This window comes from Poromitra crassiceps, assembly GCF_964638095.1.
Source record: "Poromitra crassiceps genome assembly, chromosome: 28".
NCBI lineage: Eukaryota > Metazoa > Chordata > Actinopteri > Beryciformes > Melamphaidae > Poromitra > Poromitra crassiceps.
In genome coordinates, this window is record NC_139651.1 from 2,619,019 (window position 1) to 2,636,193 (window position 17,175).

At 45.0% G+C, this 17,175-nt stretch overlaps 1 protein-coding gene across 1 annotated transcript; it reads left to right on the plus strand.

Annotated features, from left to right (window-relative positions):
• The first annotated feature begins 474 nt into the window (after positions 1 to 474).
• cul4a (cullin 4A) lies at positions 475 to 16,824 on the plus strand. The gene is made up of 20 exons (XM_083662477.1): positions 475 to 1,119; positions 1,744 to 1,859; positions 4,606 to 4,709; positions 5,798 to 5,867; positions 6,283 to 6,356; positions 6,457 to 6,619; positions 6,989 to 7,078; positions 7,216 to 7,298; positions 7,994 to 8,061; positions 8,950 to 9,068; positions 9,227 to 9,419; positions 9,652 to 9,756; positions 10,113 to 10,223; positions 10,478 to 10,563; positions 10,788 to 10,895; positions 12,646 to 12,759; positions 13,071 to 13,176; positions 13,310 to 13,482; positions 14,066 to 14,218; positions 15,246 to 16,824. The coding sequence occupies exons 1-20, from the start codon at positions 975 to 977 to the stop codon at positions 15,339 to 15,341; spliced, it is 2,277 nt and encodes a 758-aa protein (XP_083518603.1). The 5' UTR covers positions 475 to 974; the 3' UTR covers positions 15,342 to 16,824.
• The last annotated feature ends 351 nt before the right edge of the window (positions 16,825 to 17,175 follow it).

The following is a 17,175-nucleotide window of genomic DNA, read 5'->3' on the forward strand; positions in this document are numbered from 1 at the left end:
ATAAAGAGGACAGACATGAATTTAGCGAATCCATGATGTTCGGTCCAGACAGTGAAGCAGCATATAGCATTTGCTCGAATCTACCTAGGAACTGTTTTAGGCCTGTTTGCAAGTCACCGCCCATTTGGACGGAACTCCCCAACATCAGCAGGGGCATGTTCAAGAGTGTCCAATATAGCCAGGAAGGTTAACTAATATAGAAGTGACGTTACGATGATCTATAAGCACGTTAAAAAATGATTTGTGAAAACATAAATTAAGTGCGCACACATCATCAATGGCAAGACTTTTCTTATCTGTGAAATTAATTGAGTACATCGTGCAATTACGGGTTTGTTTATCTAAAGACAGGATGTTCAAATGATCGCTGAACACAACTCAAACGCTGTTCTACCCATAATGCACCTGTTCAACTCAACTGTCCAGAGAAAAGCCATTTTGTTATGCTAGCTTAGCAATGTGGCTAAAGCCACTGGTGATGTGGGTCTGTTCGATATGTTGTTTTTATTTTGCCATTTGCCTAACGCCATAGTAGAACTATAATATTGAAAACGTTAATATTTGTCGGCAGTCTGGAGTGGAAATGAGTCATGAAGCTCTGGCTTTAAGTGCGCTACTAGAGAAGAAGATAAATGGTAGCTGAAGTCAGCTAACGTTACCGTAATATGTAACATCGTTAGCTAGGTGTAACGCTATCTGTTTAACGTTCGCTACTTAGCTAGCTAGCTATGTTATTTGGTTAATTAGTTCGAGGTTGCGCTTGTGAATGTCTTTTAACTAAGGCTAGTCCATTTGTAACGTTGTAACAACCAAAAGACAGCGGTTTCAACAAAGTGACGCTGTTGCTGACACGTTATCAGGCGACTGAACAATCTAGTGAGCTAGCAAAACACTTCTTCAGCCAGATCCCGTTAACCCAAAGCAACCGCGGCGTCGGATATATAGGTAATATTTAGTTACAACGCTAATCTGAGATGATGGCAGAAGATATACGACAGGACAAGAGAGCCAACTTTTCTGCTTTAACGGAGCACAACACCAACGGGATGGCGAGGACCTCTGCTGTGGCCTCCAGCAAAACTGGCGCTTCAAAGAAATTAGTGATCAAAAATTTCAAAGGTAAGTTAACGTCAACTATACTGACCAGTTTTCTCCAAGCTTGGTCGTTACATCATGTAATATTGGCTTGCCAACTTATTTTATCACGTCAGATGCTAAGTACAATTTCGCTAACTATACAGCACATCACATGTCATATTTTATATGGGCTTATTTTCTTTACTCATATGCCTATATCTCTTCAACATTTCATTAATACATTCATATTGCTTGGTGTATTTAGGCTGAAGGAGAAGACTGTTTTTAGTGGTTCTCTTCTTTCAGCGTACGCCTGTCCCAATGGCACTCATCTCATGTCATATGCAGTCTCACAAGGCAACTGTTGCAGTGCTGGTGTAATTATTTTGTATTAAATACAGGCTGGCTAGTTCCAGACGTATGGGGAGGAATTTGTCGTGGGCTTATTTGTAAGCTTGTGCACATATATTTAAATAGACATCGCATAGATCCTCATACTTCAAAACTGATCATGCCCAACTTTCTCTTGATTGATTTAATATATTTTCAATACCTCCATCAAATGCTAATGTTTCATTACAGCATTCCCTTTCAGCTTGTTCAGAAGATCTCAACTTGCAGGACCTATAAGTTAATGGTTATTGGTTGGGCTTGTGTGACTGACAGACAGGCCAAAACTAGCTGAGAACTACACCGAGGACACATGGCTGAAGCTGCGAGATGCAGTGGGTGCCATCCAGAACAGCACCTCCATCAAGTACAATCTGGAAGAGCTCTATCAGGTTTGCTCTCCTGTATTTCTATATTTGCGTATGATCTAAAAAAATTCTGAATGTGTGTTTCAACATTAACCGATTAATATACTATCAGTTAAACGGCAAAAAAATGAAACGGGTCGCATCGGTGGGTCGAGTGCCTGATAATCATGTTGTTTCCCTCCGATCTGATCGGAGGACTTTCTACATTATGAGGAATTTGTTTTAGTCTAAGTATGCAGCATAGCAGTCATATATATCAATATTCAGAAGATAAAAAGAAAATGTCTAAAAGACAAAATTGCAAGTACAGTCCACAATATATTAGGGTTGTCACGGTACACAAAAGTCACGGTTCGGTACGAATACGGTACAACGGAGAGAAAAAGCAACAAATCCCAAATTAATTTTTTCCCCCTTTGAATTTTTCTGAATTCTGTTTTAATAAGATCTAGGCAATCCAAACAAAAAGGTTTTACTATAGAGCAGCGATTTTCAAAGTGTGGGGTGCGCCTCCCTCTCAGATGTCTGTATTCCAGCTGTTTGACAGGGCAAAGGTATTTCCCCCCACTTTAAATCTTTATTGTACACAAGTTTGTAAACGGAGTGCATGTGGAGTAGCCTAATACCTTGTGCTTTGCCACCACCTTATTGATTTGACATATTCGTCGTGTCGCTTCACGCACCGAACCGTGACGCCCATACCGTGAATTCACGGGACGAATACATGTACCGCGACACCCCTACAGTAGTTCTAGAATACACCTCTTGGTGCTACTTGGACACATCATCAGTGATGGACCCGGGGTCATAGGGTGTTTCGGGTCTTTGATCATCAGACACCCTCGCCCGGGCGACCCTAGTCAGGGGTGATCAGCCCCAGACTTGTGTCCAAGTGGCCCACTACTCCACGGATCCCCCCTTCGGATCCACAGCCATCTTGAAGCTTTTTCCGCAGCCTCTGAGATGTTTTTGATGGCTCTTTTGCACAGCTGACCTTTTACTCCAAGGAGTTTGAGGGTTCGGTATAATGACTGGCCAGCGAAACCCCGGCACCCTACTTCGACTGGTTCGCCGCGGGCTTTCCAGCCTTTGTTCCTGCACTCCGTCACAAGCTCAGCGTATTTGGCCCTCTTACGCTCATTGGCCTCATCGATCCGGTCTTCCCAAGGGACAGTAAGCTCCACTAGGACCACTTGCTTCGTTGACTCTGATGTTAACACCATGTCTGGGCGGAGTGAAGTGGCAAAGATGTGTTCCGGGAACTTAAGCTGCCTTCCCAGGTCGACTTGGAGCTTCCAATCCCGTGCCGTGGTGAGAAGCCCTCCGGAGGAACTTGGCTGCTGTTGTGCCTTCTCCCCAGCTCTGACGAAGGCGATGGATTGCTTGGGGGTGCGCTGGTACTTGCTGTTGTTGATGGCTGTGCTGACTGTGTCTGCCAGAGCCCTGAGGACCTGGTCATGACGCCAGCGGTACCGCCCATCCCCCAATGCCCTCGAACAGCAACTGAGGATGTGTTCCATGGTGCCTCTCTTCTGGCACAGTTGGCATGCCGGAGTGTCTGCTCAGCCCCAGCGGTGCAGGTTGGTTGGACTTGGGAGAACGTCGTACACAGATTGGATGAGGAACTTTATGTGCTGGGGTTCGAATCTCCAGAGCTCTGGCCAGGTGATTTTACGCTGTTCAGCGTGCTCCCACCTTGTCCAGGCGCCTTGCTGGTACATGCCGACCATCTTGGTCCGGCGGTCTTCCTCCACCTCCGCTCGTATCTCATCCTGCACCATGTGACGTTTCTCCCTTCCTTTGGCTTTGTCGTAGCGGGGTTTGGGAAAACTGCCTAGTCCTGCCCGTCCCACTGCCACATTGCCGACCAAGATGCTGTGCTGTAGCCGTGCCTCTGCTCTATCGACTGCTTCCTGTGCCTTCCACTTCCTTCCAGTTTTTACAAGGATTCCCGCTCCAGCGACTTTGGCGTCAGAGGAGTCGCGGTACATCATAACTTCCCTGGCACGTGTAACCTTGAATTCCTCTGACAAGCCGCTGATGGGAAGCTGCAGCTTGTTGGAATGCCCATAGAAGGCAATGCTGCTAAGGGACCGCGGAAGCCCAAGCCACCTCCGGAGAGATTGACTGATGGTTCTTTCCAGCATCTCCACAGTTGTCATAGGCACCTCGTAGACAAGCAGGGGCCAGAGAAGCCTCGGCAGGACTCCATGTTGGTACATCCAGGCTTTGAATTTTCCTGGGAGCCCCGACTTGTCTATTGCTGTGAGCCAGGATGTCAAGTCGCTCTTGGTTTGTTGGAGTGCATCTGAATCCCTCAAGGAACTGTTAAATATCTTACCCAGGCTCTTGACAGGTTTTTCCGTCACCGTTGGAATTGGTGTCCCTCCTATGGCAAAGCGGAACCGATCGGCCACTCTGCCTTTCTTGAGGACCAGTGACCTGGACTTAGCAGGCTTGAAACTCATCCTTGCCCAAGAGATGATTCGTTCAAGCCCCTGGAGGAGCCATCTACACCCACAGTATATACATGAATAGGAAGAAGTTGGGACTAAATCCCCAGGAGTAGTAAACTTTCACTCATATTCATAAGCTCTTCGGTAAAAGAAAAAGCTAAGCAGCAGAACACCAAGATGCACGTTTTGATGAATGTATTGACATCCAGAAGTCATCTTCTCTTACGTGCTCCGTCTGCTCTTTGTATTTTACATTTCTAAGTAACCATCTGTTTCTCTTCTCTTGTGTTGTTGTCTTTCTGAAACACTCCTAGGCGGTGGAGAACCTGTGTTCGTATAAAGTCTCCCCCACGCTGTACAAGCAGCTGCGGCAGGTCTGTGAAGACCACGTGCAGGCTCAGATCCTCCAGTTCAGAGAATATCCATTTTTGTGTGTGTCTATGTCAGGCAAGTCGGAAATCCGTTGAAATGTTAAGTGTGGACAGATTGAAGCGATTTACATGTTTTTCACATTTTGAAACGCAACACCTTTGCATGACAGTAGGTCTGACCTCATGACACATCTGTCTCCACAAGCACACACACTCTGGTTAGGGGAATTCTAGTTTCTGCTGGTTGCAAAATTCAATATTGATCAGCTGATGTTGCAGCCTTTGCTCACAAGGGGGCAATATAAACCAAGGGAGCAAAATGGCCTCGATAGCTAACTTATCATTTGTTCCCTGTTTTTAAATTTGAGTTGTTACTTAAACTATGCATGATGGCAGATGCATAGTTTGACATGTCCCCTAAAACGGAACTTTACAATAGAGAAAAAAAGGCAGAGACTTAACAAGAGCAACAGCTGTGCTTAGGGGTGCACCGATCGATCGGCAAGCAATCTGTATCGGCCGATTTTGACCTCAAATATGTGATCGGCGGATTGCCGATATTTCGGCTGATTGCCGATATTTTTTTATATTAAAAAAATAAATCACTAACTATCACTAATCAGGCTTTCCAACGATATAAAATACAATGCCAATTGGTATTATTAAAGGGGAGAAATAATCGACCTAAAATAACGTTTCCAAACTTTCTTTGAGGAGTTTATATATCGGTGATCGGTAATTGGTGATCAGTCGATGATCGGTTGGGCAGATATTTCCCATAGGCAATCGGTGATCGGTGCACCCCTAGCTGTGCTGGTAGGTTTGTATGGCTTGAGTTGTATATGCCACTGCCTGCTTAATAATAACCTTACTAGCCTTCATTAACAACATGTGTAGAATGTGCTAAGCTAGCACTGCTAACCATGGAATGTTGCCATATAGACCAGTCATTGATATGCACATCTCTAACCAACTAACAGTGAGTTACTGGTTAAGTGCACTTTACTGTCATGTGTGACCAACGTGTTTAGATGGGCTGCCTGCCCAGCCACAGCAGTGCGGTCAGTGCGCTGGTCATTCTAAGCTTTGGTTTGAGTCAAGAGACTGGAGAAGTTGTCCTTAACGCTGAACTCACAGAGTCCTTGGACAGCCTCTCCTTCCTGAAGCGGATGAACCGGTGCTGGCAGGATCACTGCAGACAAACTGTAAGTAGAGCCGCAACGATTATATCAATTAGTCGAAGGTCTAAATGCTCTGATTCCAGCTTCTTAAATGTGAATACTTTCTGGTTTCTTTACTCCTGTACGACAGTAAACTGATATTATCTTTGAGTTGTGGACAAAACAAGACATTTGAGGGCGTCATCTTGGACTTTGGGAAAACACTGATCGCCATTTGCCGCCATTTTCTGACATTTTATAGACCAAACAACAAATCGATTAATGGAGAAAATAATCGACAGATAAATCGATTATGAAAATAATCGCTAGTTGCAGCCCTAACTGTAAGGTTTGATGTTTGTCAGGTATACATTATTCAAAGCGGTGCTTTGTTTACGTTTTGTTTTGTTCTGCCTCATGGCAACGACTAAGTGTGTCAAGTGTTTTTTCTCCTGTGTAGATTATGATCCGGAGTATCTTTCTTTTCCTGGATCGTACCTATGTGCTTCAGAACTCCCTACTCCCCTCCATCTGGTAAAATACCACTTAATTCCGTCTAATCTGTGTGGTTAGATGCTCTTGACGGCCCAGTTGGTCCGTTCAACTGCAGGCTAAAGTTCTCCGTGTGTTGCAGGGACACGGGGTTGGAACTGTTTCGTACGCACATCGTGAGCGACAGCGGGGTTCAGAAGCGCACGGTGGATGGCATCCTGGAGCAGATCGAACTCGAGCGCAACGGCGAGACGGTGGACCGCAGTCTGATCAGGAGCTTACTGGGCATGCTGTCAGACCTGCAGGTAAGTCTGATCAGGAGCTTACTGGGCATGCTGTCAGACCTGCAGGTAGGTCTGATCAGGAGCTTACTGGGCATGCTGTCAGACCTGCAGGTAAGTCTGATCAGGAGCTTACTGGGCATGCTGTCAGACCTGCAGGTAAGTCTGATCAGGAGCTTACTGGGCATGCTGTCAGACCTGCAGGTAAATCTGATCAGGAGCTTACTGGGCATGCTGTCAGACCTGCAGGTAAGTCTGATCAGGAGCTTACGGAGCATGCTGTCAGACCTGCAGGTAACTAGAGTGTGTGTCCCAACAAAACTGCTTATTAGATGGGGCTGAATGTACGCCATTGTTTTTTTTTTACTTCCTGCATTTCTCACTCTTTTCTAGGTTTATAAAGAGTCGTTTGAGGAGAGATTTTTGACCGAGACCAATCGTCTGTATGCAGCAGAGGGACAGATGCTGATGCAGGAGAGAGATGTGAGTGAGAGAACCGTTGTTTATGGGCCTATAGCCTCATTCTATGGTCGCAGTTTTTCCACCAGTTCCTCGGTTCTACACATCCCAAGGATAGGTTGCTTAATTCCTTGTGTGTATATATGTGTGTATTCATCCAGGTACCGGAGTACCTGCATCACGTGTCCCGTCGGTTGGAGGAGGAGAACGATCGTGTCATGAGCTACCTCGACCAGAGCACGCAGTAAAAATCTTCTTGACTCTCTGATTTTTTTTCATCTTTCAGAATGCCTTTGAGAACTCTCTTCACAGCCAGATGGTCAATGTTAATTTAACTCTGAAAGTGTCCAAATCAACACTATGCTGGCGTTGGCATAAGTCCTCACCATCAGAGTTAATTTAACGTCTTTATTTAGATCGTTTCGAACCCCCTGTCTCAAAGCCAGCCATATCAGCTGTTTGGAAAAACAAAACTTCGTAGCACTGGGAAATGTGCTCTGTTTCGTCAGTGAGGCTACGGGCATATTACACCCCTAAACCAACGACCCGTGTCGGACCAGGGTTACTTGACCCATGTTCAATCCTTCAGTCAACACAGGTCGATCCCTGGTCATGACATTTCAGACAGAACCCGGGTCCCAACTCGGGAGAGATGCATAACAATTAACAGCATTTAGCAGAACAAATAGCGACCCGGGTGGAGCCACCGAGTCCGACCCACCTCTCGAGGTGGGTGGCCGAGTCGGCCAACCCGGTTTATCCTTTCAGACAGAACATCTACCTGGGAATAACCGTTCGGACCTCTCTGTCAAAGGGGTATACCTGGAAAGCGGTCAGAGAGAGGATACAAGATGAAATGACAGATTGAAAATCTATGCATACAAGCTTTTTGGATGGTCACTTTAACTGCTTTCTCATTTGCCTTTCGTTATTGAACAGGAAACCTCTTATTACCTGCGTTGAGAAACAGCTTTTAGGAGAACACATGACAGCAATACTACAAAAGGGTAAGGCCTCTAAAAAAAACTTCCAATGAGTGTGGGTGGGTGTACAGACCATGTGCGTAATAGAGAGATGGATGCATGAATACGAATACTTTTGTGATTTGGAAGGCTGGGAATTGACACATATTCCCTTCATATTCCCGTTTACATGCTACAGAGCATAGTCCGATCAATGCCTGAAGACACGCCCACATGACGTTATACGTCAGGAATTTCTCTATTGAATTTAAAGTCGAGCTGAACCCCCCCCAAAATTTTTTTAATTTGAGTTCAAATACCTGGGTATTCAGTGCAGTTATTTATTAACAACAACAAAATCACAAAAATCTAATTTATTTCATTTTTCACACTTTTGTTAACAGATTATCTCATTGTTTTTATTTCCTCTCATCAGTAAAGCAATATAAAAAATTTTTTTAAATAAGTGCATTGAGGCAGACTGCTTTAGAGAGTCAAATGTGAAAGAAAAGAAATCACTTTATGGTTGGATCTACAGTTTAGGGCCTTTTGAATATTCTAGATGTGTCTCATCAGCTGAGTTTATTTTGCTCGGACAGATATTGTTTGCCGACAGAATTGCTTTTAGATTCCCCCTTGCCCTGTTTTGTTTCCTCTTTGAAATCTGAATCGAGCCCAGATATCGTTTTCGAGCAGGAGCAGCTGTGAAACGCTTGTCATCAAATTTAGAGCCAAGTCTGTGACTAAAGCAAAACACATTTTTTCCATCCCTTGTTTTACTGCTGTAAAGTGTCCAATCCATGCATTCATTTTAGGATTTGTAGTTTTGATTCAGTTATGAAAAATAAAATTGTGTCTTATGAGTGAATTGATTTGTTTGTTTTTGGGGTACAGACACACACAGACTCAAATTTTTGAATGTTTTTGTGTCAGGACTGGGCATCCTAATGGATGAGAATCGTGTGACTGAGCTCACCCTCCTTTACCAGCTGTTCAGTAAGGTGAAGGGAGGACTCCCCACGCTGCTGCAGTTCTGGAGGGATTACATCAAGGTATACACAAACACATAAATACAGGATAGTATTATCCTCGTGTATACAGGTACATACAAAGCCACGGCATTTGTTTACCATGTCCTTTTATGTGTCCGAAAATGCACACGTACAACACGATCATGAAACGTTTTTTTTTTTTTTTTTTCTGGTCTCAGTCTTTTGGAGGAGAGATCGTAGGCACACCAGAGAAAGACAAGGACATGGTGCAAGACCTGCTGGACTTTAAGGATAAGATGGACAATGTGGCACAGGGCTGCTTCGGGCGTAACGAGAGTTTCATCAACGCTATGAAGGAGGCCTTTGAGACCTTCATCAACAAGAGGCCCAACAAACCTGCTGAACTCATCGGTAGGTCAGGAGAAAAAAATGGTCAAATGTGGGCAGTTGTGGCTCAGATAATAAGACCCCCCCCCCCCCCCCCCCCCCCACTACTAACATATCAACGCTTATGTTGACCTACAAACTTTAAACACTCAATAACCTTAAAATCCTTTTACACTTTTACACTGTACTCTTTGACGTGGCTTGTATTAGTTACGACGTGTGATAACCGCTTCCTTGGTTGTTTCTCTCTGTCCAGCTAAATATGTGGACTCTAAGCTAAGGGCAGGAAACAAGGAGGCCACAGAGGAAGAGCTGGAGAGAATCTTGGACAAGATCATGATCATCTTCCGCTTCATACACGGTCAGTTACATTTTAGCGTCTGCGATGCTCCGCGTGCACAAAATTCCTTTTTCACAGCCACCATTTTGTGTCTAAAAGACAGGGAGTAACACAGGTGCAACCAAAACATTAACGAGGTGCCCCGGCACTGGAACGCCTCAATGGATTGGAAGTTGCAAACCCTCATTCATGTTTTGCTTGCACCTGTGTTACGTCCTGCCTTTTAGACACAAAATGGCTGCTGTGAAAACGGTCAAATGTGCTGTGAATGCGTATGTGAGCATGTTTGCTTTATTACTGTATTACATAAGTGTTACTTATCAATTTGTAGCTTGTTACATTTTAAATAAAGTTTTTGACTTCTCTTCCTCTCCTAGGCAAGGATGTCTTTGAGGCATTTTATAAGAAGGACTTGGCCAAGCGCCTGCTGGTTGGCAAGAGCGCTTCTGTTGACGCTGAGAAGTCCATGCTTTCCAAGCTCAAGCATGGTGACTATCTACTACTTTTTTCTTTTTTTTTTTTTTTTGTGATTAATATTTATACAATCAACACAAAATGTCAATCAAATTGCACATAGACCGTCTCATCTCAAGAGCTTTCTCTAGATGTTCCTGCCCCAAAACAGTATAACAGTTGGAGCCTGAATGATTAACGAAAACTGACATAGACCGTTATTATGGGTGCATAGGGGGGCGTGAGAACAAGTGAGTTGTGTTATTGATGTGGTTTTGACTTCCTTCAGAATGCGGAGCAGCGTTTACCAGTAAGCTAGAGGGGATGTTCAAGGACATGGAACTGTCCAAAGACATTATGATCCAGTTCAAACAGGTACCATCAGTTTCTGCACATATACAAACATAAATACTGTACACACAAGCAGCTTGATTTTGGAAATATTGACGCCATGTTCACAGTATATACAAACATTGTACTGTGGCATCGTAGCGCATTTTTCGTGCATAATTGTACAAGTTCTAATGGTATTCTGACTCGCTGAACTGAGCAGCGAAGCCTGTGAGTTTGAGATCACCCAGTATGTTGTTTCTCCCCAGTACACACAGAACCAGAGTGAGCCCAGCAACATAGAGCTGACGGTGAACATCCTCACTATGGGCTACTGGCCTTCATACACACCGATGGAGGTTCACTTACCTCCAGAAGTAAGTGCTAGTTTATGTGTTTGTGTGCACTTTTCAGTATATACAGTACTAGCCTTTGACCCTACTGACAAAATACACTGAGGAAAAACCACCAGCACTTTACATGATTTATACAGCACCTTTTAAATCCAAGGTTACAAAGTGCTTCACAGTCAAATACTACCATTGAAAACATGAAGGCACATAGCACATGAACCAAAAAACACCAGACCCAAATACAGCAGAATGGCAAAAATAGCAGCTTTTATAGCTATTGAAAGCAAGGAAATAAAAATAAATTATTTTTTATTTTTTTACTGGCATCTGTGCAATCCCAACATTTAAAATCTGTTTAGTTCCACTTAACACGTTCACTGCCAATGGCGAGTTGACTCGTCAAACACAATCCAGCGGTTCACTGCCAATGACGAGTTGAGACGTCAAAAAAAAAAAATTTTTTTTTTTGACGGTGCTACGTGGATCAATTCCCCCCACGTCTCATAAAAATATTGGAAGTATTGAATGTGTATAATCTATTTTACCGACCAACTAAGTGGCGACAGTGCTCTCCCGACAGAGAGAAAGCCAACCAAAAACAGCCGCGGGAGGAAGCCATTCTCAAGGAAATGGCTTGGCGATTTTACAGTCATCAGTCACCAGACTCGCCCGAGAGCGGCCGCGCCAGCAGCAGCACACCGAGAGCGGAGAGCGGTGCCTGGGTGCTGGCGTGGGGGATTGCACATTTGCATAATAGATTATGGGTGAAACACACTTTGAAACACCCGCAGAAAGGCCAGAATCGCACGCATTCCGAAAACCCAGAAACGAACGAGCCTCATTCTCATACTGTAGGCGAAAACGCTTTCACGCTGCTGCACACGGGCGCACAACGGTGGGGGGTTCCAAAAATAGACTGGGTGGGCAGCATAAAGCCTAGAATCGCACAAAGCTTCATCAAAGCTCTCAACCGAAAATCCAAGAAACGATTGAGCCCCATCCACAGTCCACACTCGCCACACTCGCCGACGAGGGGCCGCCAGAGAGGGAGGCTGCTCACTGCTCAGACAGGCAGGAGAAACTGGCTTGTGACAAACGCCACCAGACACGCCCACGGAGGGAGGAGTTTGAAGGAGAGGGTGTTCAGAACTATATTGTTCAGATGTCTGATCTCTCACTGATGCCAAAAATAAATGGTTAAAGTGACTGTTCTGCCTGTTTGATTGAATTTCACAAAACTGCGATTATCTCAGCTTCCTGTCTCAGACGCTGAAACCATGCTGTACTCCATGGCTAATATCTACATAACTACTAACTCTACAAACTAACTCTTTTAGACAGAGAAAGCACACATTCTATTAGTACTTTTGTGAACTTTGTGTTCACAAAGTCCAAGCAGAAAATTATCCTCGGCTCTTGTAAAATGAGCCAGAATCCTCAAAAAACGGCTTGGCAGAAGCTACCTACAGTAAAAAAAAAAAACGGCTGGCAGTGAATGTGTTAACATTTCAATTTTGTAGAATAAGTAGAACATGAGCAATAAGCTATTGGTTTAGGAAAATATCTATTTTCTGCTCATATTCTAGTATATTGACTTAGCCTACTAACTTTTTATTTGTAGACAACAATGTGGTGTAGCGAATAACGTAACCATTAGCTGTCTCATCTCAATGGTGGCCATTTCTAAACTGAGCAGGCAGGGTGACCAGCTGATCCATAACACACAGTGAACACAATCTCACTACACATGTCCTCTCTCTTCCTCTCTTGGTAGATGGTGAAGCTCCAGGAGGTGTTTAAGCTCTTCTACCTGGGGAAGCACAGTGGGAGGAAGCTGCAGTGGCAGCCCACACTGGGCCATGCCGTGCTGAAGACAGAGTTCAAAGAGGTGAGGGCATGCATCCTAACTGGCCATAGACCCTTCTCACGGGGGCCATTGTGTGTCTAAAAGGCAGGGTAAACACAGGTGCCAGCAAAACACTAATGAGGGTTTCAAGCTTCCATGGTTGGAATTTGGAAACCCTCATTAGTGTTTTGCTTGCACCTGTGTTTATTCTGCCTTTTTCACACAAACTGGCCCCCGTGAAAAGGGTCTATTGTGAGGGGACTGTGGGAGGGAGAGGCATGTTCATATTTCTTGTGCCTCACAACTGTGTGTCTGGTGAAAGCACCTGAATCGTGGATCATTTTATCCTGCAGGGAAAGAAGGAGCTGCAGGTGTCTCTGTTCCAGACACTGGTGCTGCTCATGTTCAACGAGGGAGAGGAATTCAGCGTGGAGGAGATTCGCACCGCCACCGGCATAGGTTAGACACTTCTCTGTTCATGTCTCTTTGAATCTTTAAGCCTGTAATACTATTTTATATTGGGGGGAACGTTGTATCTGTATCTCAGTTGACTGTACAGCACATTTATCATTTTCCCCCTTGCGGCGTACAGAGGAGGGCGAGCTGAGTCGTACGCTGCAGTCCCTGGCCTGCGGGAAAGCGCGCGTCCTCAATAAGAACCCCCGGGGGAAAGACGTGGAGGACGGAGACCGTTTCAATTTCAACAACGACTTCAGACACAAACTGTTCCGCATCAAGATCAACCAGATCCAGATGAAGGAAACGGTATGAATCCTGGAGCAGGGACTGACAGCCCGTTCGTCACACTCTCCATCTCTTCAGCCTGGGTTTTGCTTTTTTACTGCTGGAGACACTGGAGCTTCACAAGGTTTTTCCTTATGCAAAAGCTAGCTCACATTGAAGGGAGATGGGCCTGTGGGAATTGAGTGGGGTGATCTTCCCCAGTTAATAAAAAAGAAAAATAAAAAGTAGCTTGATTAGGCCTGGGTAGACACAGGTCTCTACACAAGTCTGGAAATGTATGCTAAAATAATTTGGTAATTTCCAGGTCTTGAAAAGTCTAGAAATTTCCCCAACAAAAAGTTTGTAAAACTGTGGGGAAAAATAATTTACTGTCCAATATACCGCTATCATCTCACATGTTTTGATATTATCTGTAGAATGATATGGTCGAATTTTTAGGAGCAAAATTATCAAACGGAACGTCGACCAAAAATTATGTGTGGAAAAGTCTGGAATTTTGTAATTGAAATTATTTTCCGAGTGATACACTTTTGACGACTGAAACCGGTTTTGCTTTTGTATCGTGTCTTTGTGTCGTCATCCCCCCCCCCCCCCCCCCCCCCAGGTGGAGGAGCAGGTGAGCACCACAGAGCGTGTATTCCAGGACCGGCAGTATCAGATCGATGCAGCTGTGGTGCGCATCATGAAGATGAGGAAGACGCTCGGTCACAACCTGCTGGTGTCGGAGCTCTACAACCAGCTCAAATTCCCTGTCAAGGTATTTTACACCTGGAGTACTTCTGTCACTTCTCACATTACTTTATCTTGTCATTTTTAAGATATTCCATAATGTTTCCGAGTGCTGCCCTGACCATGTTGATTAGCCACACCGTTGGACACACATGTTTTAAGCAGTGCAGCCACTTCTAAACGTGACTATGTGTGTGTAAGCACGGGATGTGCACCGTGATGTGTGTGGGGCGATTTCACCTAGGCCACTCCTCCCAGCTCCCCGTCGGCACAGACAAGAGACGCACGCACGCGCAGTTTAAGAAACGTTGGAAATGAATTAACTTCCTCATTGGCGAGACTTTGGCACACTATGGCGAGAGCGGCTCGAAACACGCGCACACACACACACACACAGTGTCAGAGAGAGGAGGGTGGAGGCCAAGATGCTGCAAACCTGCACCGCCTACTTCAGCACAAAACACAAACATGGGGGGGTAATTTCAAAATCACATGAGGTCCCCAGGTAATACTAGTCCTGTGTGACTGGGGCTTTTGACACACACACACACACACACAGCATCTTATTTGTCCTGTGCGAATGGGGCTTTAGACACACACAGCATCTCATTTGTCCTGTGCGAATGGGGCTTTAGACACACACAGCATCTTATTTGTCCTGTGCGAATGGGGCTTTAGACACACACAGCATCTTATTTGTCCTGTGCGAATGGGGCTTTAGACACACACAGCATCTTATTTGTCCTGTGCGAATGGGGCTTTAGACACACACAGCATCTTATTTGTCCTGTGCGAATGGGGCTTTAGACACACACAGCATCTCATTTGTCCTGTGCGAATGGGGCTTTAGACACACACAGCATCTTATTTGTCCTGTGCGAATGGGGCTTTAGACACACACAGCATCTTATTTGTCCTGTGCGAATGGGGCTTTAGACACACACAGCATCACATTTGTCCTGTGCGAATGGGGCTTTAGACACACACAGCATCACATTTGTCCTGTGCGAATGGGGCTTTAGACACACATCTAATTTGCTCTTCTCTCTCCACAGCCGGGTGATCTAAAGAAGCGGATCGAGTCGCTCATAGACAGAGACTACATGGAGCGTGACAAGGAGACTCCTAACCAGTACCACTATGTTGCCTGAGGTGCAGTACCACTATGTTGCCTGAGGTGGCGCCGCGCTCTTGTCATGCTTTCCTCATGGCGAGCGTCGAGCTGGCCCCCTTCCCCCCTCCCCCGAAAAAACAGCATACAGCCCTTCAGCCACCCGAACTCTCCTCTGGTGCCCATCTTTCCCTCCATCCAGGACCGTGGACCCTGTTGTCCAGGTCAGACAGAAGCTCCAGAGAAGACGAGACACTTGGCTGCACCGTTCCCCACTCGCTCGTTATCTTCAGTGGGACTCTTGAGTACGACTGGTCTGAGGTGGGGTCGGAGGAGTGGCCCGGGTTGTTGACGGTCGGTTGATGTGACTTGCAAAAATCTGCTAACGCGAAACTCAACTGAAAATAACTAGCACTTTCCCATGTTTTTTTTTTCTTCTTCTTGGGATTTATTATTTTGTCTCCATCACCTTCGTCTAAAAATCAGTTATTTTCTGCTGTAGTTGGTTTGTCTTGAGTTTGACAGAAGGTTTTCTTTGTAGTTTCTCCATTTGGGCCGCTTGCATTGATGATTTATAACCCCGGCTGGCAAGTTATTGCCCCCCGATTTGGCAAAGAAACCGTTTGTTGAGAGCAAGGTCACATGGTCAGGTCACATGGTCAAAGACACACCAATGAGAGACTTCAGAGGGGACGGAGCGGGTCAGAGGGCTTTGGGTTCGAAGTTGCGGGGTTTGAGATGCAGCAGCTAAAAAAAAAAACAGGCGGACACACCACATGGGTATTCCTGTAGCAATCTCATCTATTTTGACCAAAATGTCCAGTTGTCATGTGCTGAATTTTTGTAGATCAGATTGTATTCTTTGTAAGAGTGAGAAAAGAAGTGAACCTGAATAAATGGATATTTAATGAGTCAATGAATGACTGGCAGGTGATCAGTGAGTCGACCGTCAGTTGGTGCTGCCTGGTCTGACTGGCAGGTGATCAGTGAGTCGAGCATCAGTTGGTGCTGCCTGGTCTGGTCTGTGTGAAGGGTTTCCCCCCACTGGCTTGTGTGCTTTAGATCTTGAAGAGTGTGATGCCTTCACAGTTCACAGACTCATTTGATTTCATCCCCCAAGAGAGTGAGTAAATATTTAAAACAACTAATTATCGCCAGTGGGAAGAAGAGCAGCTCACACCATTGTAACACATGATAAATACAAATTGGTGAGGTACAACAAATACAAATTGAAACAAATAAGAAATTGATAAAACCATGTTCATTGAAGTTGGGATTTAAAATAGTCATCACTTGGACTGAAGGGTCTTATGTGTCTGCATTCTTTGAAACGATCGTCCTCTTCCTGTATGTTATTTATTTGTTATTATCCTTTGCGTGGCATCACAGCTCCCTTCTGTCGCCATTTTGGCCCCTCTTAGCAAAGACGGATGTCAAAGCCAAACCATGACGCTGACTGGAATATGGTGTTGAGTTTTGACAGGTCCTTCCCACGCTTGACATTGACATGGGAGGCGATTTCGTGTGGGAATGTTGCAAATATTGCATTGAGCAATATTGTTCTCTGGGCCCCACTTCATCATAGTCACAATTTCAACACCTTGTGAGCCACAGGTGGTGTTATGGGCTGAGAAAAGTACATGTATGCGGAACAACTTCTGGGCCTATGGGTAACATTTGCTCAATACGGTCAAACATCAGCCTGTGGCTTTTTTTAGTTTCTAGAAACCATCAAGAAATGGATTGGGGGTAAAGATGCAAAAAAAGGATCCATTTATGATTTTAAAATTTCAAATTCCTGGAAAAAATGGAACCGAGATTAAAAATAGGAGTCCGTCGTATGCTTTCTCAATTACAGCAAGGAATGTTCTGCT